The 24,594-nt window shown below is 39.4% G+C and overlaps 4 gene segments (V, D, J or C); all 4 read left to right on the top strand.

Annotated features, from left to right (window-relative positions):
• Positions 1-4,924: 4,924 nt before the first annotated feature.
• LOC134574716 (T cell receptor alpha variable 5-like) lies at positions 4,925-6,016 on the top strand. The segment is given in 2 exon segments: positions 4,925-5,054; positions 5,631-6,016. Coding segments are annotated over 2 exon segments (516 nt in total).
• A 2,271-nt stretch (positions 6,017-8,287) lies between these two features.
• On the top strand, positions 8,288-9,014 carry LOC134574715 (T cell receptor beta variable 6-5-like). The segment is given in 2 exon segments: positions 8,288-8,446; positions 8,680-9,014. Coding segments are annotated over 2 exon segments (474 nt in total).
• An 8,311-nt stretch (positions 9,015-17,325) lies between these two features.
• LOC134574713 (T cell receptor beta variable 6-1-like) lies at positions 17,326-18,004 on the top strand. The segment is given in 2 exon segments: positions 17,326-17,485; positions 17,694-18,004. Coding segments are annotated over 2 exon segments (360 nt in total).
• A 3,832-nt stretch (positions 18,005-21,836) lies between these two features.
• LOC134574712 (T cell receptor alpha variable 9-2-like) lies at positions 21,837-22,577 on the top strand. The segment is given in 2 exon segments: positions 21,837-21,914; positions 22,252-22,577. Coding segments are annotated over 2 exon segments (372 nt in total).
• Positions 22,578-24,594: the final 2,017 nt, after the last annotated feature.

Genomic DNA, 24,594 nt, shown 5'->3' with positions numbered 1-24,594 from the left:
CTAAAACTAATTAATGGCATTTTTTCAACTAATTCAAACTTAGTAAAATCCGGAGATCAATTCTCTATGAGGACAGATATGTTGTATTCGGACTCTCCATAAACTAATATGTGGTTATGGAGACTTGCAGTTGTTTACTAAAACGAGAATAATAAGGAATTCAAAGTGAATACAAGATGACTTTACATTTTAGGGCAAGAGAGACATTTTAAAATTCAGTAATTCTGAATTCACTTTTGTGAATACCCCTGTTAGTTCATCTCAGAGGAGGAACAATCAATTAACAAATCAAGGCAATGCATTTGAGACCTCTCCTTGATTAATTAATTCATTTTGATCCCATATTACATACGACACAAAGCACGGTAGATCTGGATTCCCTAGCTTAAGTTATGTATTATAAAACTGGTTGACGTTTGTGATGACGTAATTTCCTGTCTGTGATACTTCGGCTGTGTGGCTAAGTTCTGTGTTTCAGTGGCTTCCCTGACTCCTTGAAGATGCAGCCCATAGTGTGTCTGCTGCTGGCGGTGGTCTGGTTGAAGTGTGAGCATTGTTTGTGTGTGCTGTCATTGTGTCTGTGTATGGTACTGTGCATGTGTGTCACATCATGATCTGATATAACAAAAAATAGTTAACTTTTTGTAATTCCTATAATATCCAGACTTTTAGATGACATTTACCGGGTTATTTGCTTAAGTGAGAATTCAAAGTGAATTCAAACAAAATTTTAAATTTCAGGCAAAATTAGCTGAACTGAAAGCAAAGGTGACGTTAAGAATTTCTCTATTTTGGCCTTAAATTTGAATTTCACATTGAATTCTTACTTTAGTAAATATCCCTGACATTGTGTCAATTTTCAGAAATGCAAAAGGGAATTGATGGTGAATGTTACATTTTTCAAATTAAAACATAACGGTCTCAGATAAAAACTCCAGTCTGACTTCTATAGCCTAAACTTTGAAATTCACATTTCATGACTCCGTTAACATTTGACCCATGGAATACGGTGTTAAAAATATTGCCTTGATAAAGCAAATTTAAAAAATATTTACAAATGTACTTGTTTTGCTAACTAATTTATGAAAAGGGACAAAAAAAAAAAGAAAATATAGAGATTTAGATATAACCAGTTTTACTTTGTCTTTTTTAAAGTCGATCAATGTTTTTTTTTCATATCCTTAATAAGTTTAGGTTACAGAAACTCAGGGTACATGTTTTTTGTAAAAAGATATTTGTATCATAAACCTCCGTATGGTACAGAACGTTGGGGTACTAGCTCTGTTCCAATGGCTCCCTGAAGCTAAATTATATTTCGTTGACAGGTTGTTTCTGCGCGGATGTTATCCAGACTCCCAAATTTAACCCCTTAAGGACACACGACATGTGTGACATGTCATGATTCCCTTTTATTCCAGAAGTTTGGTCCTTAAGGGGTTAAGGTGTCTCTCCCTGGGGAAAATGTGACCCTAAAATGTGAACACAGCGAATCCAGCTATCTCACTAAATACTGGTACAAACAAAAGAAGGAACACGGGCTTGTTTTAATTGGATATACCTATAGCACAGACAAACCAAACATGGAAAAGGACTTTGAAACAAAAGCAACTATTTTTCCTGAGACAGCTCAGAAAAGTCATTTTACCATTTATAAAGTCACCGTTGAGGACAGTGCGGTTTATTACTGTGCCAGCAGCATCCACAGTGAGACAAGTAAAGAGAGAGACTGTGTAGAACTCAGGCAGAGAGTTTCCTCCCTTCACTGACTTACAGATACAGGAGGGGGGAGAACCCCCCATGCTAACTCATCATTAAAGGTTGGAGGGGGGAAGATCCATATACTAACTCATAGTTATGGGGTGGAGACACATTCATTGTTGGGGGAGAGAGACTCCCTATTATAATTAACTGACACAGAATAGGATGAAAGAGACCACTACTCATGTTTACATGCACAGAAGAATGGGAAAAGACCTATTTGTGTTAAAAAGTTTCAGTAAAGTAGGGGAGTTACTGATATAAATGAAAATCTAAGCGAGAAAAAAAAATAAACTTATTGTTACTGACAGAGGGAAGGCTTTAAGTAAATATAATATATTTGGAAACTTACCAGTGCATCATAAATAGATAAAAAATTGATTAGCAAACTTTCTTTGAATACAGTAATTCAGGAAGTTGGTGTCTCCCAGAATGCAATGCAGTAATATGCAAACGTTAACACACATATCTGTTGTCCATTGGATTTTTTTTCTTTTTAGCCACAGTGCTATAGGTTTTCTCACACGTAACTTGATACCCAATGCAAGACGTAACATGTTTAATATTTGTTATAAAAGGACAGAAACATCCAAAGTGTCAACTCACCTCATATCTTTGTCATAGCAAAAAAACCAAACAAGGATAGCTGCAAAATAAACCAATTCTGATAGAGATTTCTGGCACAATTCTCCAGCTGAATGTCCTCGCCAAGGTTTGTATGTGTCCCTCGAAACGTCTATTAAACAAGTGATTGAACTTGTGCTGGCCCTCCAGGGGTACGTTCTACAATTGTATAGAGCACTTCAGATAAACCCATTGTGCATTGCTCTCTAACAGTGGTTCCCAAACCAGTCCTCGTGGAACCCCTACCAGTCCAGGATTTAGGGATCACTTTGTTGTGTCCAAGGTGTTTTTTTTTTCTAAAAACACCTTAGATACAACTGGGTAATCACTGAATCCTGGACTGGTGGTAGGGGTTCCACGAGGACTGGGTTGGGAACCACTGCTCTCTAATAAAGTCCACCAGGATCCAGAACACCTACAGAATGAGCTTCAATAGCCAAGAAAATGTGTTAGGGAGGCAGGGCAGGATGAAGTCCGCCATAGTTTGTTTTAATGGATGTAGCCAGGTAAATTGGAGCAGGAGGTGGCAATGCTAGCGAAAAAAATGCTTTTCTGAAGCAACATGAAAAAAGTTTGAGCCTCATTTACTTGGTATAAAATGCTAGTGAACATTTTTACAGTTTTACAGTTTAAATAGTAATTCCTCGTGTCATAATCTGCACTCATGCATTGGGAAAAAAACAGCCATTCCTTCCATTAAACAGCCATATATCTTTATTATAAGAAGGTAGGCAATATTTTCACCAGAACTATTAAAGGACCACTCCACAATCTCAGCTTGCTGACGTGCTTGTTTGGATAGGACTATCCCATTTGAAAGGCAACTTATAAAAGTGCTGATTTCTATGAGAATTGGGTGAAAGTCCTATTTCAATACAGGCAGATTTATTTTTCTATAACATGGTAGGTGATGTTCAGTATGGTAACCGGGTGTTTATTAGCTGTTAGCATTCCCTCTTATATGCAAAATAGGCAATAAATAGTAAACACATAAATAAGAGACCACTTAATATTAAAATAAAAAATACAAATAAGAGACCACATAATAAACACAGGCACAGTTATTACTTTTAAAATTGGGATAATAGCCATTTATTTTTTAATAAATCTTACCAAATATTATTCATAAATTTAATGTAAAGACAAACCGATAAAACACGTAACATTATAATACTTTCTTTATCACCTTAATTATGTCAGTGAGTTATTTATAACCGGTCCTCCCTAATCCAAACCAGGTAAACATCCATTTTTTGTACTTTTACCAACAAGGATGACTTTGTCCCCTGTGAACATAAACAAAATGACAATACTGCAATTTATGTAAATACAACACAATACAAACAGAGGGAGGGTAGGGGTCCAGCCATTGCAGTTCCAGTTCGACTGTAGTCAACAAAGTGTCTAAGACACTGCTGAAGTACATGCGGTATATTTAGTTGATTTCCTGCAGTTTTTTCTCACTCTGCATCCCAAATCTTCCCAGATACCTGCTAAATCTCTCTAGGAGCTCCTAACCTGCATTTCCAATGACGTAAAGACTAGAAGATTTGTGGGCTGCTCAGTTCTAGTACTTAAAGAGAAACTATAGTGCAAGGAATAAAAACTTGTATTCCCAGCACTATAATACACTCTGCCCCCCCCTTGTGACTCCCTTCCCTGTTCTGAAAGTGTTAGAAACCCTTTTGTCACTAACCTGATTCCAGCGTCGATGCCCCTTGGTGCTTGATCAGGCTCCTCCTCTACGGACTCCAGCTGGCGAGGGGGACCTAACGCGCCAGCTTGGCGAGCGCTGCGATTGCATTAGGACTCCCCGTAGGAAGGCATTGAATCAACGCTTTCCTATAGGGTTTTAGCTGACGCTGGATGTCCTCATGCAAAGCGACCAAAAGTCCGATAAGTACCCAGAAGTGGCTATAGTGGCTGTCTGGTAGACAGCCACCAGGGGTGGAGTTAACCCTGCAAGGTATGTATTGCATTTCTCAATAACTGCAATAATTGCACTTGCAGAGTTAAAGGGACAAGGGCACTGCACCCAGACCTCAATGAGCTGAAGTGGTCTAGGTGCCTATAACTATAATGTCTCTTTAATGACAGCTTGATAAATAATTGTGACAGTCATGAAAGTGAGCCCTATGTCTTTAAAAGGGAACTGCCATTTTTGGGAATTCACACATTGAATATATTACCCATACCTTACAGGTTAACCTTTTCTTCCCACTATGTTCCGTTTTCTTTTATATTATATTAAAACTTTAGCAAGTGACATCGAAAGGCAAATTTAGGCCATACATTGCAAAGAAGAGGATAAATAAAAACACCGAGGGCTATGTATTAAAATTGTTGCGATCACTTTCACTTTCATTTTCATATCCAACCATAGGATAAAGAGGTGTGGATTTATATATTTAATATTATTATCTATAACTAACAAATCCATATTTGTTCAATATACATATGGCATAGCAACGAGGACCTCACAGAATAGAGGCAGGTGCGTCTGATTCTAATCTAAAAGCACTAAAATTATTTCCTGTGTGAGATGAAACGGAAGCAAGAGAAAAAACTTTTAGAAAAAAGATTATCCGTTTTCACGTCTCTGGCAGTAGATGGTAACATGTTAGCAATGAGCAGGTCACTGCAGATTTTCCTAGTCCACTGCTTTCTCCTATGTACGTCTGAAATAAGAGTTTGAATCCCTAAATAATATCAGAGATACAATTATGTTCAGCTGTGGGTGCTCCAGTGCTAAGGGGAAATATTCAAGATTATTTTTTTTTTTTTTTTATATTATTTTAATTTCTAGCTTGGGCTTGGGTTGTTTAATATTGTTGTATAAACTATTCAAGTGATTTATATAATTACATTAAAAAAAAATATATCAGTATGTCAAATATCAAAATATGAAAATACTTTTCAAAATACCATTTTAAAAGTTTATCCAAAAATATCAAATAAGTTGAAAGGCGCATCCCAAAATATTAAATCATGGAATTAATTAGTGACACGGCACAATAAAAAAAAAAAAAAACATTGTATCCACTCAGATATAGAGATTGGTAATATTTTTTTTTTAATTAAAAGTATCTCCATACCGAGGCACTGTGAGATATATGGTTAATGGAGAGAAGATAGCAGAATGCAAAGATTGTCAGATATAAAGTTCCAGTTTGACACCAGCAGTAGGTGTTGTTTTATTTTTCTGATGTAAATACTAAATATGTTGTATTTTAATTTCTCTCTTGCAGGCTGCTGCCAGGGAGGACAGGTGGAAGTTACACAGGATACATTCTTCATTTTTGAGTCTGGTAACGAAGCCACAATCAAGTGCACCTACAATGATCCCAGCTATATAACTTTATTTTGGTATCTACAGAAAGGGAAAGAAGGGATGATCTCCATGGGTTACTCGCCTGGCGAGAAGAGCTTTCAATTAGAGGATGATAAAATGAAAACCAAATGGAACATAGAAAGGCCAATAATCCTCGAATCCAGCCTGAAGATAAGTAACCTGGAGGTGGATGACTCGGCAGTGTATTTTTGTGCAGTTAGTACACAGTATCACACATTAAAGCAGGACCATTACATCTACTGTCTCCGACATAGAAAAATAAGTGGAGACACTTCTGAGTAAGATCTGCAGGGGGAGCTGTTGCTCTACTCATTGACTGCAATAATAGAAGATATATATATATATATATTCTCCATCGGTGGTACTGATCCATGAGCAATTAAGGATTATTCACTAAATACTCAATTGTAGTGAATTAAAAAACAGATTGCAGGTTTAGGTAAATATAGCCAAACTGAGTTGGAGAGTTTTTACAAGTCATGGGGAATTGACTAGGACAATGCATATAAATGTACATTCATGTAGGACATGGGTAGGCTACATTTTAATAGTACTATGCTAACACAAGATCTTAAAGCCCCTTGGCGTGCCGGCCCTGTTTTTTTCATAATTGAGGTGTATATGTTGCCCTGTTCTGCTTGTAATATCGGTGCTGCAGTTGCTTTGTAGCATTGTATTTGTGTGTATGTGGGCTGTTATATTGTATATGTTCATGAGTAGTTTGTGGTATTGTGTATGATACCTATGAATGTGGGCTGTGCATTGGGGGCTGCTTGTGGAACTGTGTGTGTGGATGATATGTGACTTTGTGTGTGCTTGTGGGGTTGTGGGTGTGTCTGTGGATAGTCAGTGGTGTTGTGCTTGTAGTGACTGTGTGTGTTTGTGTGTGGGCTGTTTGTATTATTTGTGTGAGAGGGAGGCTGATTCTGCAGCTCTGTGTATACCTAACGGTGTGGTTTGCTTCCCTAAGGGTCAAGTGGGGACAGGGCTGGCCAGGTGCAAGTCAAGGACAGGAGGACAGGGTAGTGGGGACATATCCTCAATGATATTCTAGTGGGGGGGAATGAGAGGAGTACAATACCCCCAGTTATAATATAATATATTAAAATATAGCTTTTACATTTAGTATAGCATTATTGAATAGCTGTTTTTTTGTGTGAGCAATTGCATATCTATACATATTAAAAGATGAGGTCAGGTAGCTCAAATAGGCCTATATCCCATTATACTTATAGTCTCCTCACTGAATGTGTATGCTTTTACCTGTAGAAATGACTAGACTTGGACTACAATGATTAGAAACAACTAGACTTGGAGATTTATTTACGTCCAAACTGCCATTTGTCTGAATTTAGGCCGATTGGCATATTGGTCGACTATCTGAACTCCGAGCCAAAATGTACCCGAATGACAAATCAAACAAGGCCGAACATGTTTATTTTGATTTATGATTTGGAATCCTGCCCATGGCACCAAAAAACAAAAACAAACAGCTGATTGATGGCTAGAAAACAGTCACTAAATGTTGATTTTATTAACAAATCAAGTGAGAAGTGTGCAGTAGAGGGAAAAAAGGGGGAGATGTAAAAATAATAAATATATATTTTTATATAATATTTACATAATATTTTTAATATTTTTTACATTACTATATATTAATATACCATATTTGCTTAAATCTAATGCGCACCTCAATTTTTTTTAAAAAAAGGTTTTTGCTGGCAAACGTAATGCACATTTATACAAGAAGATATTACTATACAACACTGTGCTACAATGAAAATGTGTATTGCCATATACCATAGTAACAGTGATGGTATTTTAATTCTAGTGTTACATGTTAAGTCTAATCTTTCTTAAGCTCTCTTTCAGGAACAAAATTTGCCTCTGTATAATGACATTCGCGTGTGTGAATGCGCCTGTTTGTATTTACCAGTTTCAATTCGCCTGTGTGAATTCGCCAGGAAAATTTCTCATTGTTCCCCGTATGTAATGCATCATCGAATCTAACGCGCATTCAAATTTTGGTAACTTTATTTTCCAAAAAAGGTGCACATTAGATTTGAGTAAATAGAGTAAATTCCTGCTCTGTTCTGCTTGGGTTAATCAGGTAGCATTTGCCTGATTAGTAATGGGTGACGGTAATTGGTTGAGTGTCAGCTGACTGCTTTCTGCCCATCACCATGTCCATAGCTGGAATGAATTGGTATTCCTAGCCATACTTCCTAGTCCGTGGGGCCCAACTGTGGGCAGTCAGGGACCCTCATTCAGTGTAAAACTGCTTAAAAATGGTTTAACATTGATTTAACAAGGCACCATAACCAGCTTAGTGAGATGAAATGGTTATAGTGCCTACAGGAAAACAGGAAACAGGAAACAGAGACACTATGACTGTCACAAGATGCAAATCAATAAACAAGAGAGCAACCACTAGAATCAGGGTTATGCACTCAGAGAAGGAGGAGGGGTACGCAAAGAGGGGGGAAGAATACAAAAAGAGGGAGGACAAATACTCAACTAGGGAGGACGGATACTCAAATTACAAGTCGTGAAGGAGGATTAGAAGGAAATGAATGATTAATATATTTGTCCATAAAGCTGATATCTCCTCCATTACAGATGATGTTGGTGAAGCAGTGAGAGTACGATCCATGTCTGGTGAAATGAGACGAGCATCTTTGACTGTACTCCTCATTCTGAGCATATTTCCATGTGAGCCTGACCCCAGGACATTATCAGTCTGCGTTTATAAGGATCTATAATTTTATTTTTCAATATGCAATAGATTCCCAGTGAAGGACTTTGTTTACTATAATTATTGATCACCGAATAGAAGAGATGATTTTCAGCTGCAGATATCTTTGACTTTGGCGTTAGTATTTGACAGGTTTATATTTATTGAGGTGCTAATTCTTTCTTTTTCCTGATCCTGTAATCTCCTGTAGGTGTGTGTCAGGGAGTGGTCGTCACTCAGACACCGACGTTGCTGTTCGTGAAGGAGGGATCGCCAGCAAATATGACTTGTAGCCAAGATACTGACTATGTAAACATGCTCTGGTACCAACAGAAACCAGGAGAAGGACTAAAGCTTATGGTCCAGTCAGTGGAGGGTAATAAACAGCAGACAATGGAACCAGGCTTTGAATTAGACTGGGAGCAAAAGAGAAATGACATCAAGAATTCCGTTCTACAACTCATCTCAGCCAAAACGCAGGACTCGGCTGTGTATTTCTGTGCAACATCCCACAGAATGAAACCTAAGGGAGGCAGCTGGCATTAAATCTCACTGTGCAGAGATAGCACGAAAAATTGCAACATCTCAATTGCTCTAGTGATACATTTTCCACAAAATGTGTATACAGTTTTCAATCTATTGTAATTGTATTTGCAGTCCAATAGACATTGAGTACCTTTTATAGTCTTGTAATCTATTGTTTTATGGAAGAAAGAATTTTAGAGAATTATCACAAACCAAAAAACAAAAACAAAAAACAAACAAACAATTAAAATCAGATCCACATGAAACTGCAAAATGTAGAGACTAAAAACACAAAACACCGATCTTTAACCCCTTAAGGACAGAGCTTCAGAAGCTTGTCTTTCACTTAATGACAACGGCATTTTTTGCATTTTTTGCTGTTTGCGTTCAACTGCAATTTACATTTTACTAATTTATTGCACCGACACATATTATATACCGTTTTTAAAAGGACAGAAAGGGCTTTAATTTGATGTAACATATAGCTTCATAAATGCGTATTTATTATAAAAAAATAAAGAAAAATGCAAAAAAATAAATTCATTTAGTTGTTCTGATTTACAGAATATATAATGTGTCTGGGATTAAAAGTTTTTTTTGGTAGTTACAGGTCACAAAGCACAAGGAGTAAAATAAACTTTAAATGTGGAGCGATTTTAGAATTTGGTATGTTTGTCTTGTAAGCTTAATAGCCATAAAAGAAAACAAAATTGCCACACAAAAGTATATATTTATATATAGTAGACACCACAGCAGTGGTGTATCCTGGCTTTGTGCTGCCCTAGGCAGGACAAAACTCAGGCGCCCCCCTCCCGCCCGTGCCACCCCCATCCAACCCTTCCCCCCTCCCACACCACCCCCACCCTTCCCCCGCCCAGCCTTCTAAATACACACACACACATTCCCTTACAGATACGCATACACTAGCTAACAGAAACACACACTCGCTAACAGAAACACACACACACTTACAGACACACTCACACTCTCTAACAGACACACACTCACTAGCAGATACACACACACACTCACACTAACAGACACACACACACACGCACTAACAGACACACACACTAACAGACATACACACTAACAGACATACACACTAACAGACATACACACTAACAGACACACACTAACAGACATACACACTAACAGACACACACTAACAGACATACACACACACTAACAGACATACACAGACACACTAACAGACATTCACACACACACACTAACAGACATACACAGACACACTAACAGACATTCACACACACACACACTAACAGACATTCACACACACACACACACACACACACACACACACACACACACACACACACACACACACACACACACACTAACAGACATTCACACACACAAACTAACAGACATACCCAGACAAACTAACAGACATTCACACACACTAACAGACATACACAGACACACTAACAGACATTCACACACACACACACACACACTAACAGACATTCACACACACACACACACTAACAGACATTCACACACACACACACACTAACAGACATTCACACACACACTAACAGACACACACACTGACATTCACACACACTAACAGACATACACACACAGACACACACACACACACACACTAACAGACAGACAGACAGACAGACACACACACACACACAGACAGACACACACTAACATTCACACACACTAACAGACATTCACACACACACACTAACAGACATACACACATACTCACTCACTCACATATTTAACACTTTTTTTTTTAAATTTACCCCCCCCAGCCTCCTTACCTTTGGGAATGCTGGGGGGGGGGTCCTATTTCTCCCTGGTGGTCCAGTGGCTGCTGGGCAGTGCTGGCGGGCGGGCGGCAGGCGAGGGAGCACTTCCTCTGAGCTGTCTGCTCAGCTCCCTCGCGCGCCGCACAATGAGGCTGGGAGGCGGAGCCGGAATATGACGTCATATTCTGTCTCCCAGCCTCACTGTGCGGCGCGCAAGGGAACTGAGCAGACAGCTCAGAGGAAGTGCTCCCTCGCCGGCCGCCCGCCCGCCAGCACTGCCCAGCAGACCGACCGCCCACCCGCCCAGACGGCATGTCAGTTAGCCGCAAGGCTAACAAGGCATTTGCCCTGGGCGTTTGGGGGCGGCTTTTTTTGCCGCCCCCTGGAAAATGCCGCCCAAGGCAAATGCCTTGTTTGCCTCGCGGCTAATACGCAAAAAGCCGCCAGGCACCACAGGCTATTTACCTAAGGTTGTTTTGACACTTTCTACGTAGCCATTTCACCGCCAACCTCTGCTAAATATTGGAGTAAAATTGTGTTTTTTGGGGGTTTTGGCACACAAACTTATAACAAAGAACTTCTGATGTGTATTTTGTAAAGTTGGTGTCTGCTATTCCTGTACAAAGTTTTATTTTGCGTTCAGTTACATCTGCTGAGTAAAATGACACCCCCATTGTATGTCTTTGGCACTATTTTGTGAAGCTAAAGTGCCATATAGGAGACCTGTCCTTTTCAGTATTCACAGTCAAATTTTGAGAGACGGATTTAATGAGCCTATGCTTCCATTTGGGGTATTATAGTAGTTTGACTGTTCAAAAAAAAAAAAACACAATGGCCTACCATTTGTAAATGTAGACACTCCAGGGTATCTCATAAGGTGCATATTGTGCCTTAACATGCCCCCATTTTTTCACCAATATATGCCAAAGTATGTGGTAAAAAATTATTTTGTGCATTTTTTACATACGGATTGCATTTTTGCTGGGCATTTTGTATATTTCATATGTGCCACTAAGTTCAAACCCCCCAAATTATGCTCAGCTAAGTCTTCTGAGTAAAAGGACAACCCCATTGTATGTCTTTGGCACTATTTCGTGAAGCTACAGTGCCATACAGGAGACCTGTCCTTTTCAGTATTCACAGTAGAATTTTGAGAGACGTATTTAATGAGCCTATGCTTCCATTTGGGGTATTGTAACAGTTTGACTGTTCAAAAAAACCCCACAAAGGCCTACCATTTGTAAAAGTAGACACTCAGGGTATCTCATATGGTGCATATTGTGCCTTAACATGCCCCCATTTTGTCACCAATATATGCCAAAGTATGTGGTAAAAAATAATTGTGGGCATTTTTTTACATACGGATTGCATTTTTGCTGGGCATTTTGTATATTTCGTATGTGCCACTAAGTTCAAAACCCCCAAATTATGCTCAACTAAGTCTTATGAGTAAAAAGACATCCCCAATGAATGTCTTTGGCACTATTTTGTGAAGCTACAGTGCCATATAGGAGACCAAGCCATATCAGTTTTTACCGAACTTTGAATTTTGACGCTGGGCCTATGTGCAATTTCCAAGCATCTTCGCAGGTTTTAAATTCAAACTACCCCACAAAGGCCTATCATTTCTTAAAGTAGACACCCCAGGGTATTTCAAAAGGCATATTTTGAAACCTTAGCGTGGGATCATTTTTCCGCTAGCTTGTACCAAGTGTAGTGGTAATAAGCGTTTTTTCTGCCTTTTTGACACACAAAGTGAGTTTGCACAGTATATTTTGCAAACCTTATGTGTACTACCACTGTATATTACTTCATATGTTGCTCAGCTATGTCTGCTGAGTACAAAAATACCCCCGTATGTACCTTTGCCAGGTATATGTGGAAATCGGAGGGGCACATTTGGGACACAGCCATTCCATTTGTTTTCAAACTTAAAATTTTTACGCTGTGCCCATGTCCCATTTTAGAGTATTTTACCAGGCTATATGATCCAAATACCCCATAAAGTCATACCATTTCTTAAAGAAGACATCCCAGGGTATTTCAAAAGGCATATTTTGAAGCTTAGCGTGGGATCATTTTTCCGCTAGCTTGTACAAAGTGTAGTGGTAATAAGCATATTTTCTGCCTTTTTGACACACAAAGTGAGTTTGCACAGTATATTTTGCAAACCTTATGTGTGCTATGACTGTATAATACTTCATATGTTGCTCAGCTATGTGGTCTGAGTACAGCAATACCCCCGTATGTACCTTTGCCAGGTATATGTGGATGTTGAAGGGGCACATTTGAGACGCAGCCATTCCGTTTTTTTCTAACTTTGAATTTTTACGCTGTGTCCATGTTCTATTTTGGAGTAGTTTAGATGGTTGGTTATTGAAACTTCCCCACAAACACATACTATGTATTAAAGAATACACCCTGGGGTAATTCAAAAGCATATTTTGAACCTTGGCGTGGGATAATTTTTTCTCTAGTTTGTTCCAGGTGTAGTGGTAATGAGTGTTTTGAAATTTATTTTTTATATTTTTAAAACTTTTCTTACTTTTTTAAACTATTTTTGTAACTTTTGTTTTGCTTATTAATTTTTTTAAAGTTTCCTAAACTTTCTTAAAATTTTTTTTACAGATTTAACATTTTTCTAAGCTTTTTTTTTTTACCGTTAACCCCTAACTAGCAGTAAGCAGCACTAACAGTAAATTCCCCATTTTCCCATAACTCCCACCCACCCCAGCTAGCAAAATATTTAATTATACAATATTTAAATTAGTTAATTAAATAAATTGAACCCCTGAGGGTTAAAAAATAAATACAAGTTAATTGTCAGGGGTTAAAAAAGATTAGATCGCAGTATAATACTGTGATCTGTATTTTGATCACTGTAGGCAGTGATCGACGGGCAGGGAAGGGGTTAATTTTTATTTGGACTGGGTAAAGGTTTTTTTTTTACTTAAACGTTATTAAAACTTTTTTTAACTTAATTTTTTAACTTTTTAAAGCTTATTTTAAAACTTTTTTTAACGTTAACCCCTAGTTAGCCTAACACTAAATCCCCCAATTCCCCACTAACTTCCACCCTCCCCAGCTAGCTAAATTTATAATTTTAAAATATTCTAATTAATTAATAAAATAAATTTAACCCCTGAGGGTAAAAAAAAAAAAAGAATTAACCTTCAGGGGTTAAAAAAAAAATCAGATCATAGTAAAATGTAATCCCTGCCAATTGATCACTGTAGTCAGTGATCAATTGGCAGGGAAGGGGTTCATTTTTTATTAAACTGGGTAAAGGGGGGTGGGATTTTAATTTTACTTTATTTTTTTTTGACAGGGGGCAGGATCACTGAAGATCCGGCTCCCTGCACTTCACAGTGAACCCGGAAGTGCAGGGAGGCGGAGGTGAGTATACACAGCACATGTGCTCGCTCTAATACAGAGGCAGACCGGAGCACCATTAACCCCGCGATCGCCGCGTCCCTGAGTGACGGACCTCGTCCGTCACTTGTCGTTAAGGGGTTAAATAATCTCCAAAACAATTATAGCACAGCATGTCTATTGTGGCCTAAATTGTCCATTTTTTTTTTTTTTTGACAATCTTTATTTATTAGATTATTCAAAAGAAGATGTAACAATAGTCAGTCAGGTAAAGTACAATTAGTCTGGAAAAACAACTGTGTGCTTACAAGGTTTTGTGCCAGCAGCAGTATTATCCCATCAATAGTTTATTTTAATTGGACCCTCAAACTATATAGGCCAGTTTCTGCGGTTATAGAGTGCTCTTACGGATCTAGGCCGGAATCCCGGGCCTTTGCGGCGATTGCCGCCTTGAGCTCTATCTAGTTTAGACTGTGTGTTTCTAGCTGTCTGCGTTCGGTACGCTGTCGCTGGTACACTCTCCTAGCTTCTTCCGTAGCCTTAGAGGGTTATCACTTAGGTGAACAGCGCTACTTGGGGTGCTATATATATGGTAGCCCCTGATTGTCTAATTCCCGGTACCCCGTTTTGGGTCTGTCGCCCTAAGGAGTATCTCCCCATCTGCAGCTTGCGATTCTAAGTGATGGGTTGGTCGTTTGGGAGGTTGCCTGTGCGTCTCAGATTCGGGGGGAGCCCCCGTTTTACTTTGTGTCTGTCTACCTTCAATTTGGTTTTTAATTCATTACAATCTAGTGAATAAACCCCTCATTTTATTTAGAGAAACAAACAGCACTAGGTAGTGGAAGCTTTGACATAATTAAAAAAGTGGGTTTACAGTTTATCATCTCATCAAAGGTGCAGTACTCTTGATGTGTAAAGACAATGCACATTTATGTGATACTCCAGATGTATTGTTTCATCTGTTCTGGTAACAGTTTAGTGCAAAATTAACCCCATAAGGACCAAGGTTCTTTGATGTGCTATGTGATTGTGACCAAGGACTTTATGGAACTTTTGCCATGCGTTTATTTTACCACATTTTATCTTTTTATATTTAAGTGCACCTAGTACATATCATTTTACAAAGGAGAAATATTAGTTTCTTTTGATACCCTAGAATTGAGCACTGCACCCAGCTCAATTGTAGGTCTGGGGCCACTAATTGTTTCTCCAGCTAATACAGGGAACCCTCAGATATTGGATGATAACTAGGGTCCCCTGGTGCCCACAGAGATTTAGCCGCACTGGTGCTCTTGCTGCGTGATGGTCTATCCCATCAATGGACATTAAAGCCCTGCCCTGCATGATGGCAAGGACTGTAATGCCCTTAAATGGGTAAAGGAACAACTTTTAAAATAAATAAACTTATTTTCAAATTAGATGTTTTCATTTCTAGTTAATTTCTTTGTAGCAAAATGTAAAACAAAACATAAGACTTACATGTAATGCCGCACCGTGACAGACAGACTTCACTACAACTGATGGGATCATTGTACTTGGTGATCTCTGGTCTAATTCAGGCATCAACGACCTATGGCAAATGTGCGGCACTCCTTCTCATAGTTTAGCACTAAACCCAATGCTTTGCTAGGGGAAGCATTAGCCCCATTCAACATTTCAGGCTGTGATTGATCACGCAGAATGTGAAGCCCTTTGATAATCTAAGATCTTAAAGGGACACTACAGTCACCTGAACAACTTTAGCTTAATGAAGCAGTTTTGGTGTATAGAACATGCCCCTGCAGCCTCACTGCTCAATCCCCTGCCATTTAGGAGTTAAATCCCTTTGTTTATGAACCCTAGTCACATGTGACTTGCACAGCCTTCCATAAACACTTCCTGTAAAGAGAGCCCTATTTAGGCTTTCTTTATTGCAAGTTCTGTTTAATTAAGATTGTCTTATCCCCCGCTATGTTAATAGCTTGCTAGACCCTGCAAGAGCCTCCTGCATGTGATTAAAGTTCAATTTAGAGTTTGATATACAATTATTTAAGGTAAATTACATCTGTTTAAAAGTGAAACCAGTTTTTTTCATGCAGGCTCTGTCAATCTTAGCCAGGGGAGGTGTGGCTAGGGCTGCATAAACAGAAACAAAGTGATTTAACTCCTAAATGACAGTGAATTGAGCAGTGAAATTGCAGGGGAATGATCTATACACTCAAACTGCTTTATTTAGCTAAAGTAATTTAGGTGACTATAGTGTTCCTTTAAGGGGACGCTCCAGACCCTTAAAGCACTTTAGCTTGCTGAAAAGCTTTATGTGTGAAAAATTTCTTCTTTTTTTTCGATTTGGAAAAAGTGCAGATTTTAATAGAAACTGACATTATTATAAATTAACCTGGTTACAACCCCCTAGCCTTTGAAGCATACACAAATCCAGTTACTTCCTGGTTTGGTTAGCTTATTTGCACTAAACTCAAAAGGCAGCAATTGCCCAAAGCATCTGCCTTGCAAAGACTTCTCATTGAGCTGTGATTGGACAGCCATATAAAGTCTGGGCGGGGTTCGAAGAGTAGGGCTTGCAAAGGCTGCAGAAATCTACAGTTTTTGCAAGTTCTTTTTAGGCATAAATGCATAATTAAATGCATGCAAGTTTTCATTTGGGATATATCTACTGAATAGTGATTTTTATTTTAGTATTTAGGCAGTGGAGTGTCCCTTTAAGGAGGAAGGGCATCTAGTGGGTGTCTGTCTTATTGCCATTAAAGTCATGTTTTTGGCCAATATCACTATGTTACCAAATTATGGAATTTATAGGACAACATCATTTGATTGTAGCTTTCTAATGAGATACGGTAAAAGTGGAAGGAAACGTGGTAAAAAAAAAAACCCCGCTCATTAAAAAACAGGCAGATACATTATGACTGAATAATTTGCAGGTTTTTTAGTTCATGTTATGATGATCTGTCAATTGCTAGACATTAGAATCAAGTCAGTCGTAGAGGAAGACAAAGGAGACACATATAATTGTGACCAGATGCAAACCAAAAAGGAAGAGAGAACTGATGGACAAGAGTAGAAACCTCTGGCGTCAGAGCACTCAGAGAGAGAGAGATGATATACACTCAGAGAGAGAGGAGACACACTCAGAGAGGGAGGAGGTACATTCACAGAGGGAGGAGGGCTGATCAAATATAAGATATTGAAGAGAACGAGAGGGAAAATAGCGGACCGTATGCTGTACATTTGTTCATAAATCTGATCCCCTTACAGATCATGTTGGTCTACCAGTGAGAGTTCCATCCATGGCTGGAAAGATGAGGACAGTTGTCCTTATCCTGAGCTTCCTCCCAAGTAAGGCTAACCCAGGACATTATCACTCTACGGTTATAAGAATTCTTAATATTACTGGATATGCAGCAGATCATTAGCAAGATTCTTTATCTGGATATCATTATTGGCCACCATGTAGGATGGTTGTTAGACATTCCGGTAGTGTTAATATTTGACACATTTGTATTTATTTTGGTTCTAATTCTTTCTCTTGTCCTGATCTTCTAAGGTGTATGCCAGGGAGTGGTCGTCACACAGACTCCGAATTTTCTGTTAGTGATGGAGGGATCACCAGCAAATATGACTTGTAGCCAAGATGCCAACAATGTAAACATGTTCTGGTACCAACAGAAACCAGGAGAAGGACTAAAGCTTATGACCTGGTCAACGGAAGCTGATAAAAAGCAGACAATGGAACCAGACTTTCAATCAGGCTGGGAGCTAGAGAGAAATGACATTGAGAATTCAGTTCTACACCTTGAATCTGCCGGAATACAGAACTCGGCTGTGTATTTCTGTGCATCGAGTGCCACAGAATGAAACCTCAAGGAAGCAGCTGGCACAAAATCTAACTGCAGAGTTGGCACGAAGAAGGTCAACTACTCAGTTGTTCTGTAGAGGGTGCTTTAGACTGCATCTTCGCCTAACTGTTTAAAGTGGATGCATAGCTTTTAATCTACTGATTTTTTTTTATATTTGCTGTCTAATAGAAGTGTTGGTACCTTTTATTGTCTTGGATTGTAATTCCTGCATATATTTTAGGAATGTGAACATCTTAGATTTGATTTACTCAACAGAAATAATATGAATAATTATTTTTTTTTTTTTACATTTTACAGAGTAATGGGGCACAGTTTAACATTCCTTTTACTAAACTTATCAAAGAAAATTACCAAAAAATAAAATATCAGCTCACCTTAATGGAACCTAACCACATTACCACCATATGTATATTATTTCGTTGTGGATTGAAGGCAAATCTATCTGTCCTCTCCTGATCGCTCACCGTTCCTCCGGTTGCTCTTTTTCATAAACTTAAACTATCCAAAACAGAGATTCTCGTCTTTCCTCCGTCAAGTGTTGCTACTCACGTGTCTGTTTCCCTCCAAGTCAATGGCACTAGCATCAGGTCTACCTTGCAGGCTCGGAACCTAGGTGTTCTTTTTGACTCCAACTTCTCCTTTGTCCCTCAAGTTGTCACTTGACAAATTCTGCCATTTCTATTTTAAAAACATAGCTCACATCTGCCTTTATCTAAAGCTGGATGCGACCAAAGTACCTCGCCTTGACTACTTCAATCCACTTCTCAGTTCCCAGCTGGCCCCATTAAATCTATAATGAATGTGGCTGCAAGGCTCATCTTCCTGTCTGCCTGCACCTCCTATCCCTCCCCCTATGTCAGTCATTAGTCCTAACATTGGCTTCCTGTAAAATATAGGGCTCAATTTAAAATTCATAATGCTGCTCATACCTACCTATCCTCACTGATATACAAGTATGTCCCATCCAAGGCCCTACACTCTGCTGAAGATCTATGTCTATGTTCTGTTCGTTCTCATACCTGTGGCACCTTTAAGACTTCTCTATGGCTTCTCTAGAAAAGGAAATAGCAATAGACGTAGAGGTTACTCTGGGAGGTCATAAGCTTTCCTGAAGAGATGGGTTTTAAGGCACTTCTTAAATGATTGAAGACTAGGGGAGAGTCTGATGGTGGTAGGCAGGCTATTCCATAGGAAGGGAGCCACCCACGAGTCCTGCACACGTAAGTTGGCCGTACGGAGCAGTGGACAGGAGAATGTAACGGTCAGAGCGGAGAGACCGAGAAGGGGCATACCTATGGATCTGTAAAGTGATATGAGGGACTAGAATTTGTAAATGCTTTATAGGTATGGGTTAGCACTTTTAATTGACACCTATAGGATACAGGAAGCCAATGTAAGGACTGACAGAGGGTTGAGGTGTGAGAGGACCGACTAGAGAGGAAAATCAGTCTGGCAGCAGCATTCATTACAGACTGTAGTAGGGCAATACGGATTTTGGGAAGACCAATTAGGAGAGGGTTACAATAATCCATGCAGGAAATTACTATAGTAAGGACAAGCTCCTTGGAAGCATCTTGCGTTAAAAAGGGGGTGGATGCGGGATGGAATCTACAGGATTTGGCAACATACCGGATGTGAGGCTCAAAGTTGAGGCCAGAATCAAGTATGATGCCAAGACAGCGCGCTTGCAAGGATGGACCTATGTGGATACCACTAACTTGAAGGGAGAGCGGAAGAGGAGGATCAGTATTAGGAGGAGGAAAGACAAGGAGCTCAGTTTTAGAGAGATTGAGTTTCAGAAAGTGGGAGGACATCCAGTCAGAGATGGAAGAGAGGCAAGCAGTGACACGTTGCAGGACGGCAGGGGAGGAGAGATATATCTGGGTGTCATCAGCGTACAGGTGGTGACGGCATAGACTGTAATGCCCTTTAATGGGTATATTTAAGGGCATTACAACGTATATACCTATTTAGGGGTCAACTGCAACTTGACCCCAAAGTCCGCAATACAAAAGGACTATGTGGGTAGTAGAGGTCATAAATCCTGAGTTAGTTAATTATAAAGAAGAGAAAGCCTCAGTGGATTAAAAGAGTAAAGGGCAGTCTGCCGTTCCTCTAAAAATCCACCCAGGAATACCCACAACGATAAGGGTGACTCAAGGGGCACACAATATAAGGTGTAGCATAAAATCAAACATATCTTTATTAAGTCTTATTTTAAAATGTCATTGGACATCTCTAACCCCCCCCCCCTCCCCAAAACAAAAGAATTATATAAAAGTGAAAAGATAATAATAATAATGGTGGAACACACAAATGTGCTAGTGAAATTAAAAAGGAAAGGCTCGATGCAGCCTAAATAAACTCTTGCATGTATATATGTAAGTGGCTATAGGGCAATGATAATAAATTGGCCTATACCGTCAAAATAATAATAGCCAAGTGGCCTCTAATTAGGGGTATGAAGTTAGTAACTAGCGATAAACTGTGGTTTATCTAAATAGTAAGGGGATCCACAAAGTGGAATCCTAGGAGCTCAGAACGTTACAACCTGTACATATTCAACTCGAAATAAATAGCTGGAGTAAAATTCAGACCGTCTCTCTCTACTAGTTGAAAGGTATAAGATGTAGCATTGAAGATAGATAGACTAAGACCACTCACTATTTCTTAGAGGTTGGGTTACTAGGGTAGCCGTATCTGATATACATACAAGGGTAGGATAAAGTCAATTGCGATGTGATGATACTAAATAAATCCCCCAGTATTACTGCACACGGTGACCCAATATGTAATCCTTAAAATCCTCAAAATGTAAATAGGTACACCTTCGGTATATAGTCTTGTTAGTAGTTCAGACCACATACATCAGGGAAAATCTAGGCGTTAAATTCAGATAGTCTCTCTCTGCTAATTGAGAAATATAAGGTTTAAAATATAAGATAGCCAAACTAAGCCAGCCTCCTATTTCTTGGAAACTGGTGATGCCCTTAGGAAGGTTAGGTTACTAGGGTAGCCATAGTTGACATACATATGAGGGTAGGATAAATCACTCTCAATATGGTGGTACTGGAAAAATCTCCTAGTATAACTGCATACGGTAACACAATATGTAATGCTTAAAATCCTCAAAATATAATAGGCACACCTTCGGTATATATTCTTGTTTGTATTTTAGACCACATGTATCTAAGGTCAAACTCTGAAACCTAGTCAGGCGAGAAAGCAGGGAATCCCCCCTGAAAAAAGTATAGGTCCCATCTATAAAGTCTTAAAGTTCCAAAAATAAGCTTAATAATAAATGTAGCAATCAAACCACATACACTACCTAAATGTATTCTAAAGGTATAGATATTAAAAAAATAATAATAATGAAGCTACCTAGGCGGTACTGAAAATATGGATGGTACACCCAGTCCGGCTGTTTAGATGAGCAAACTAAAAGCTTTCCTATCCAGGAGGCTATTAAGGAAAGAAGGGGGTTATAGACGATTCTAACCTGGATTCTCAGAAACAATAGCCAAATATGCTAGCTAAATCTGCAGTATACTAACATAAAGTCATCCCCAGAACGGCAAGAGATAATTAGACTACTTCAAATTATGATGGAATCAATCACTAGGGAGGAGACAGTAGATGGATACATATGTCAGTTGGTACCCGTTCAAGATCTCAAGAGGAAGTGAAAGAGTTCAGAAGACATTCAGATATTTATCAGGAGAAAAATCTGTCATCACAGACAGTAAACACCAGGAAGAGTTAGACCAACCAACCCCCAGAAGGTGTTAATATAGAGACAGTTTCACATTCTGTGGACGTAATGTAAGAGAAATTTATATTCTTTTTGCAAAGAGACATTGAGATGAAGAGGCTGCTCCGTGTGACCTTCCTCCTGAAGGTTTTTTCATGTAAGATGGTGACTTGAGGATTATTGTCTTCTATATAGTCTCTCTAAACCCAGGGAAGAGGTAGGCAACGTAACCCTGTGTGTTCTAGGTGGTGTGCAGAATATTTCTCCAACCTATGGATATAAAAGAGTTCACATTATGTTCATAAATAGATATTCACAGAGGAGGGAACAAAGTCACGTTAACATGTCTATCAATTAATACCGGGTATTTCATGGTTATCTGGTTTGCAAGCTAGATAGAGAGTTGAGACAGAGAAATTAGATGGGTTTCAGTGTGAACAACACTTACTTTAAAGTACCGGTAATAATTTTTCTTCTGTCTCCACTGTCCCCAGGTCTGTCCCATGCTGTTACTGTGACTCAGGACAAAGCCTTTATATTGCTGAGTGTTGGAAGAAGTATGGATGAAATGTCCTGTACGCATGATGCAACCGGCACCTATCGTATGTACTGGTACCAGCAGAAACCAGGAGAAGGCTTGGTGCTTATTGCAATGTCAATAGCAGAGAATGATGCCAGCTTAGAAAAAGATTTTAAGGAAACGTGGACAATGACTCGGCCAAGCAATCAGAAATCTACGTTAAAACGGAATGGGGCAGTAAACATCACGGACTCTGCTGTGTATTATTGTGCAGCGAGTGACACAGCTATAGCAAACTGAGACACAGCTGGCACAAAACATAAAACTTAGGAGTTTGTGAAGCTGGTGCAGAATGTGAAAATAGCAAATTCCCCAGCAGGGGGCACTGCTCTCTCCTTCTTCAAAATACGCTGTGTGCATTTTGGCTTCTTTGATACTGTGAATAAAGGAACATCCAGCTGCTATTTTAAACTAAACATTTAAATATAACAGGATCCATGTGAGAATGACATATATATATATATATAAATATATTTACATTTTCACTAACAATTGGCGAGTGAACATTTATCTCTGGTGACTAAAAAACTACCCCTATTGTATGTGCTATGGCTTGCAGTTCAAGTAACTTTTAAGGCCAAGCTAATAGTATAGTCCTACAAAATCTAAGCCATGTTAATATATATATATATATATATATATATATATATATATATATATAGATATAGGGCTTAAAATTCTAAATACTGTGATACTAGCCAGAATGTTACCTGCCACTACAAGTCATAGCATATCCACCAGTGGTAAGTTTTTACCTACCAGAGAGAAATGTTCACTCACCAATTACTACATATTTATTTATTGAATGCCTTACTTATTAATGGGGATGTCTACTATTTTGGAAAAGAGAACTCTGGTAATAATTATTCTTGATCTTTAAATACAACACACATTTATACAATAGAGTGTTCCTCTAAATGAGGTGTCCCTCTATTACAGGGGTAATCCGTGGCACTCGTACCCCCAGGGCTACACTCCTGTTTCCCTGGTGGTACGCAAAAAATATTCGGTAATGGAAGTTCTACTTGTCACGCTGTAATACCCCAAAACGCAGAGTTTGTGATTGCAAGGTAAAGACTAGGATATAATGTATTACCGGGCCTTCGAAAGGCCGGACTAAACGTCAGACAGAGATAAAGCGTAATCAGAGACAAGACATGGTCAGGGTAATGGAGAGACAGCGTAAACTAGAACTAGCAAGAGTCAGGTACACGGTAATCAGTCAGACGGGCAAACTAGACAGGAAAGAGTTAAAGATAAACTCTGAGTCAGGAACAAAGCCAAGGTTAATACCAGAACAAACACAAAAGATCAAGGAACGCACTGAAGGGTACTGAAACAGAAACCATGATAGGGCAAAGTGGATAGGGCTAGCGAAGTTCAAATATCCTTTAATTAACATTTGATTGGTCCACGTCATGCCTACGCCCACAAAACGTGCATGTGTGGGGGTGCTGGAACGACGTGGGCCAATGGGAGACTGAATCCACTTGTGGCCCCTTTAAGATCGCGCTTGTGAAGCGAGCCACGTTCCTAGTTCCAGGCGGGCCGCGTGAATGCTCATTGCAGTCAGTGCACTCGGCCCACTCAGAAGAGGACCCCGGCCAGACCCTGGATAAGGTAAGCACCACCACACTACTGCCTGTGCCCATGTAGCTGCACCGCACAGGTTGGGAACTGCAGGTTGAATGGGTCCATCGGGTGGTCCATGTTGTTAGGGCCACCCAATGGACATGTGCCATGAGGGGTACAGTAATGCACAGAGGCACTTTAACACTGCAACTAGGTCTCTTCTTATCTGCAGGGAGTGCTGGGAAGAAGTGACAGCCAGTCACTTTCTTCCAGTTTACACAATCTAAGCTGCACGGAAGGAGGGGGGGACTGTGAGGGGGCAGACCAGGAGAGGAGCAAGCACCTAACTCCCAACAGCCCCAGCCAGCAGAAGGAGGGTGGCTATACATATATGGGAAAGTGTGCATGTGCCTTAATTTAGATGTGAGCAAGTGCATATGTCTATATGTATATTGAGAGAGGGTGAGAGTATGCTTGTACATATCGGAGAGTGTGAGGATGCCAGTATGATTGTATATATCGGAGAGTGTGGGGATCCAGGTAAGTAAGGGCAGTTATTTATCGAGCACCAACATATTTCGCAGAAGTTAGCACCATGCAGATTAAATGTTAGCACTTGTTAAGATGACTTCCAACGAGGTCGACCTCACGTCACCAAAGTCTGGCCACTCCTGCTATAGATGGA

Source organism: Pelobates fuscus, chromosome 10 (genome assembly GCF_036172605.1).
Source record: "Pelobates fuscus isolate aPelFus1 chromosome 10, aPelFus1.pri, whole genome shotgun sequence".
Lineage (NCBI taxonomy): Eukaryota > Metazoa > Chordata > Amphibia > Anura > Pelobatidae > Pelobates > Pelobates fuscus.
The sequence above is the reverse complement of the archived record's forward strand: the minus strand, read 5'-3'. Positions and strand labels throughout refer to the sequence as shown.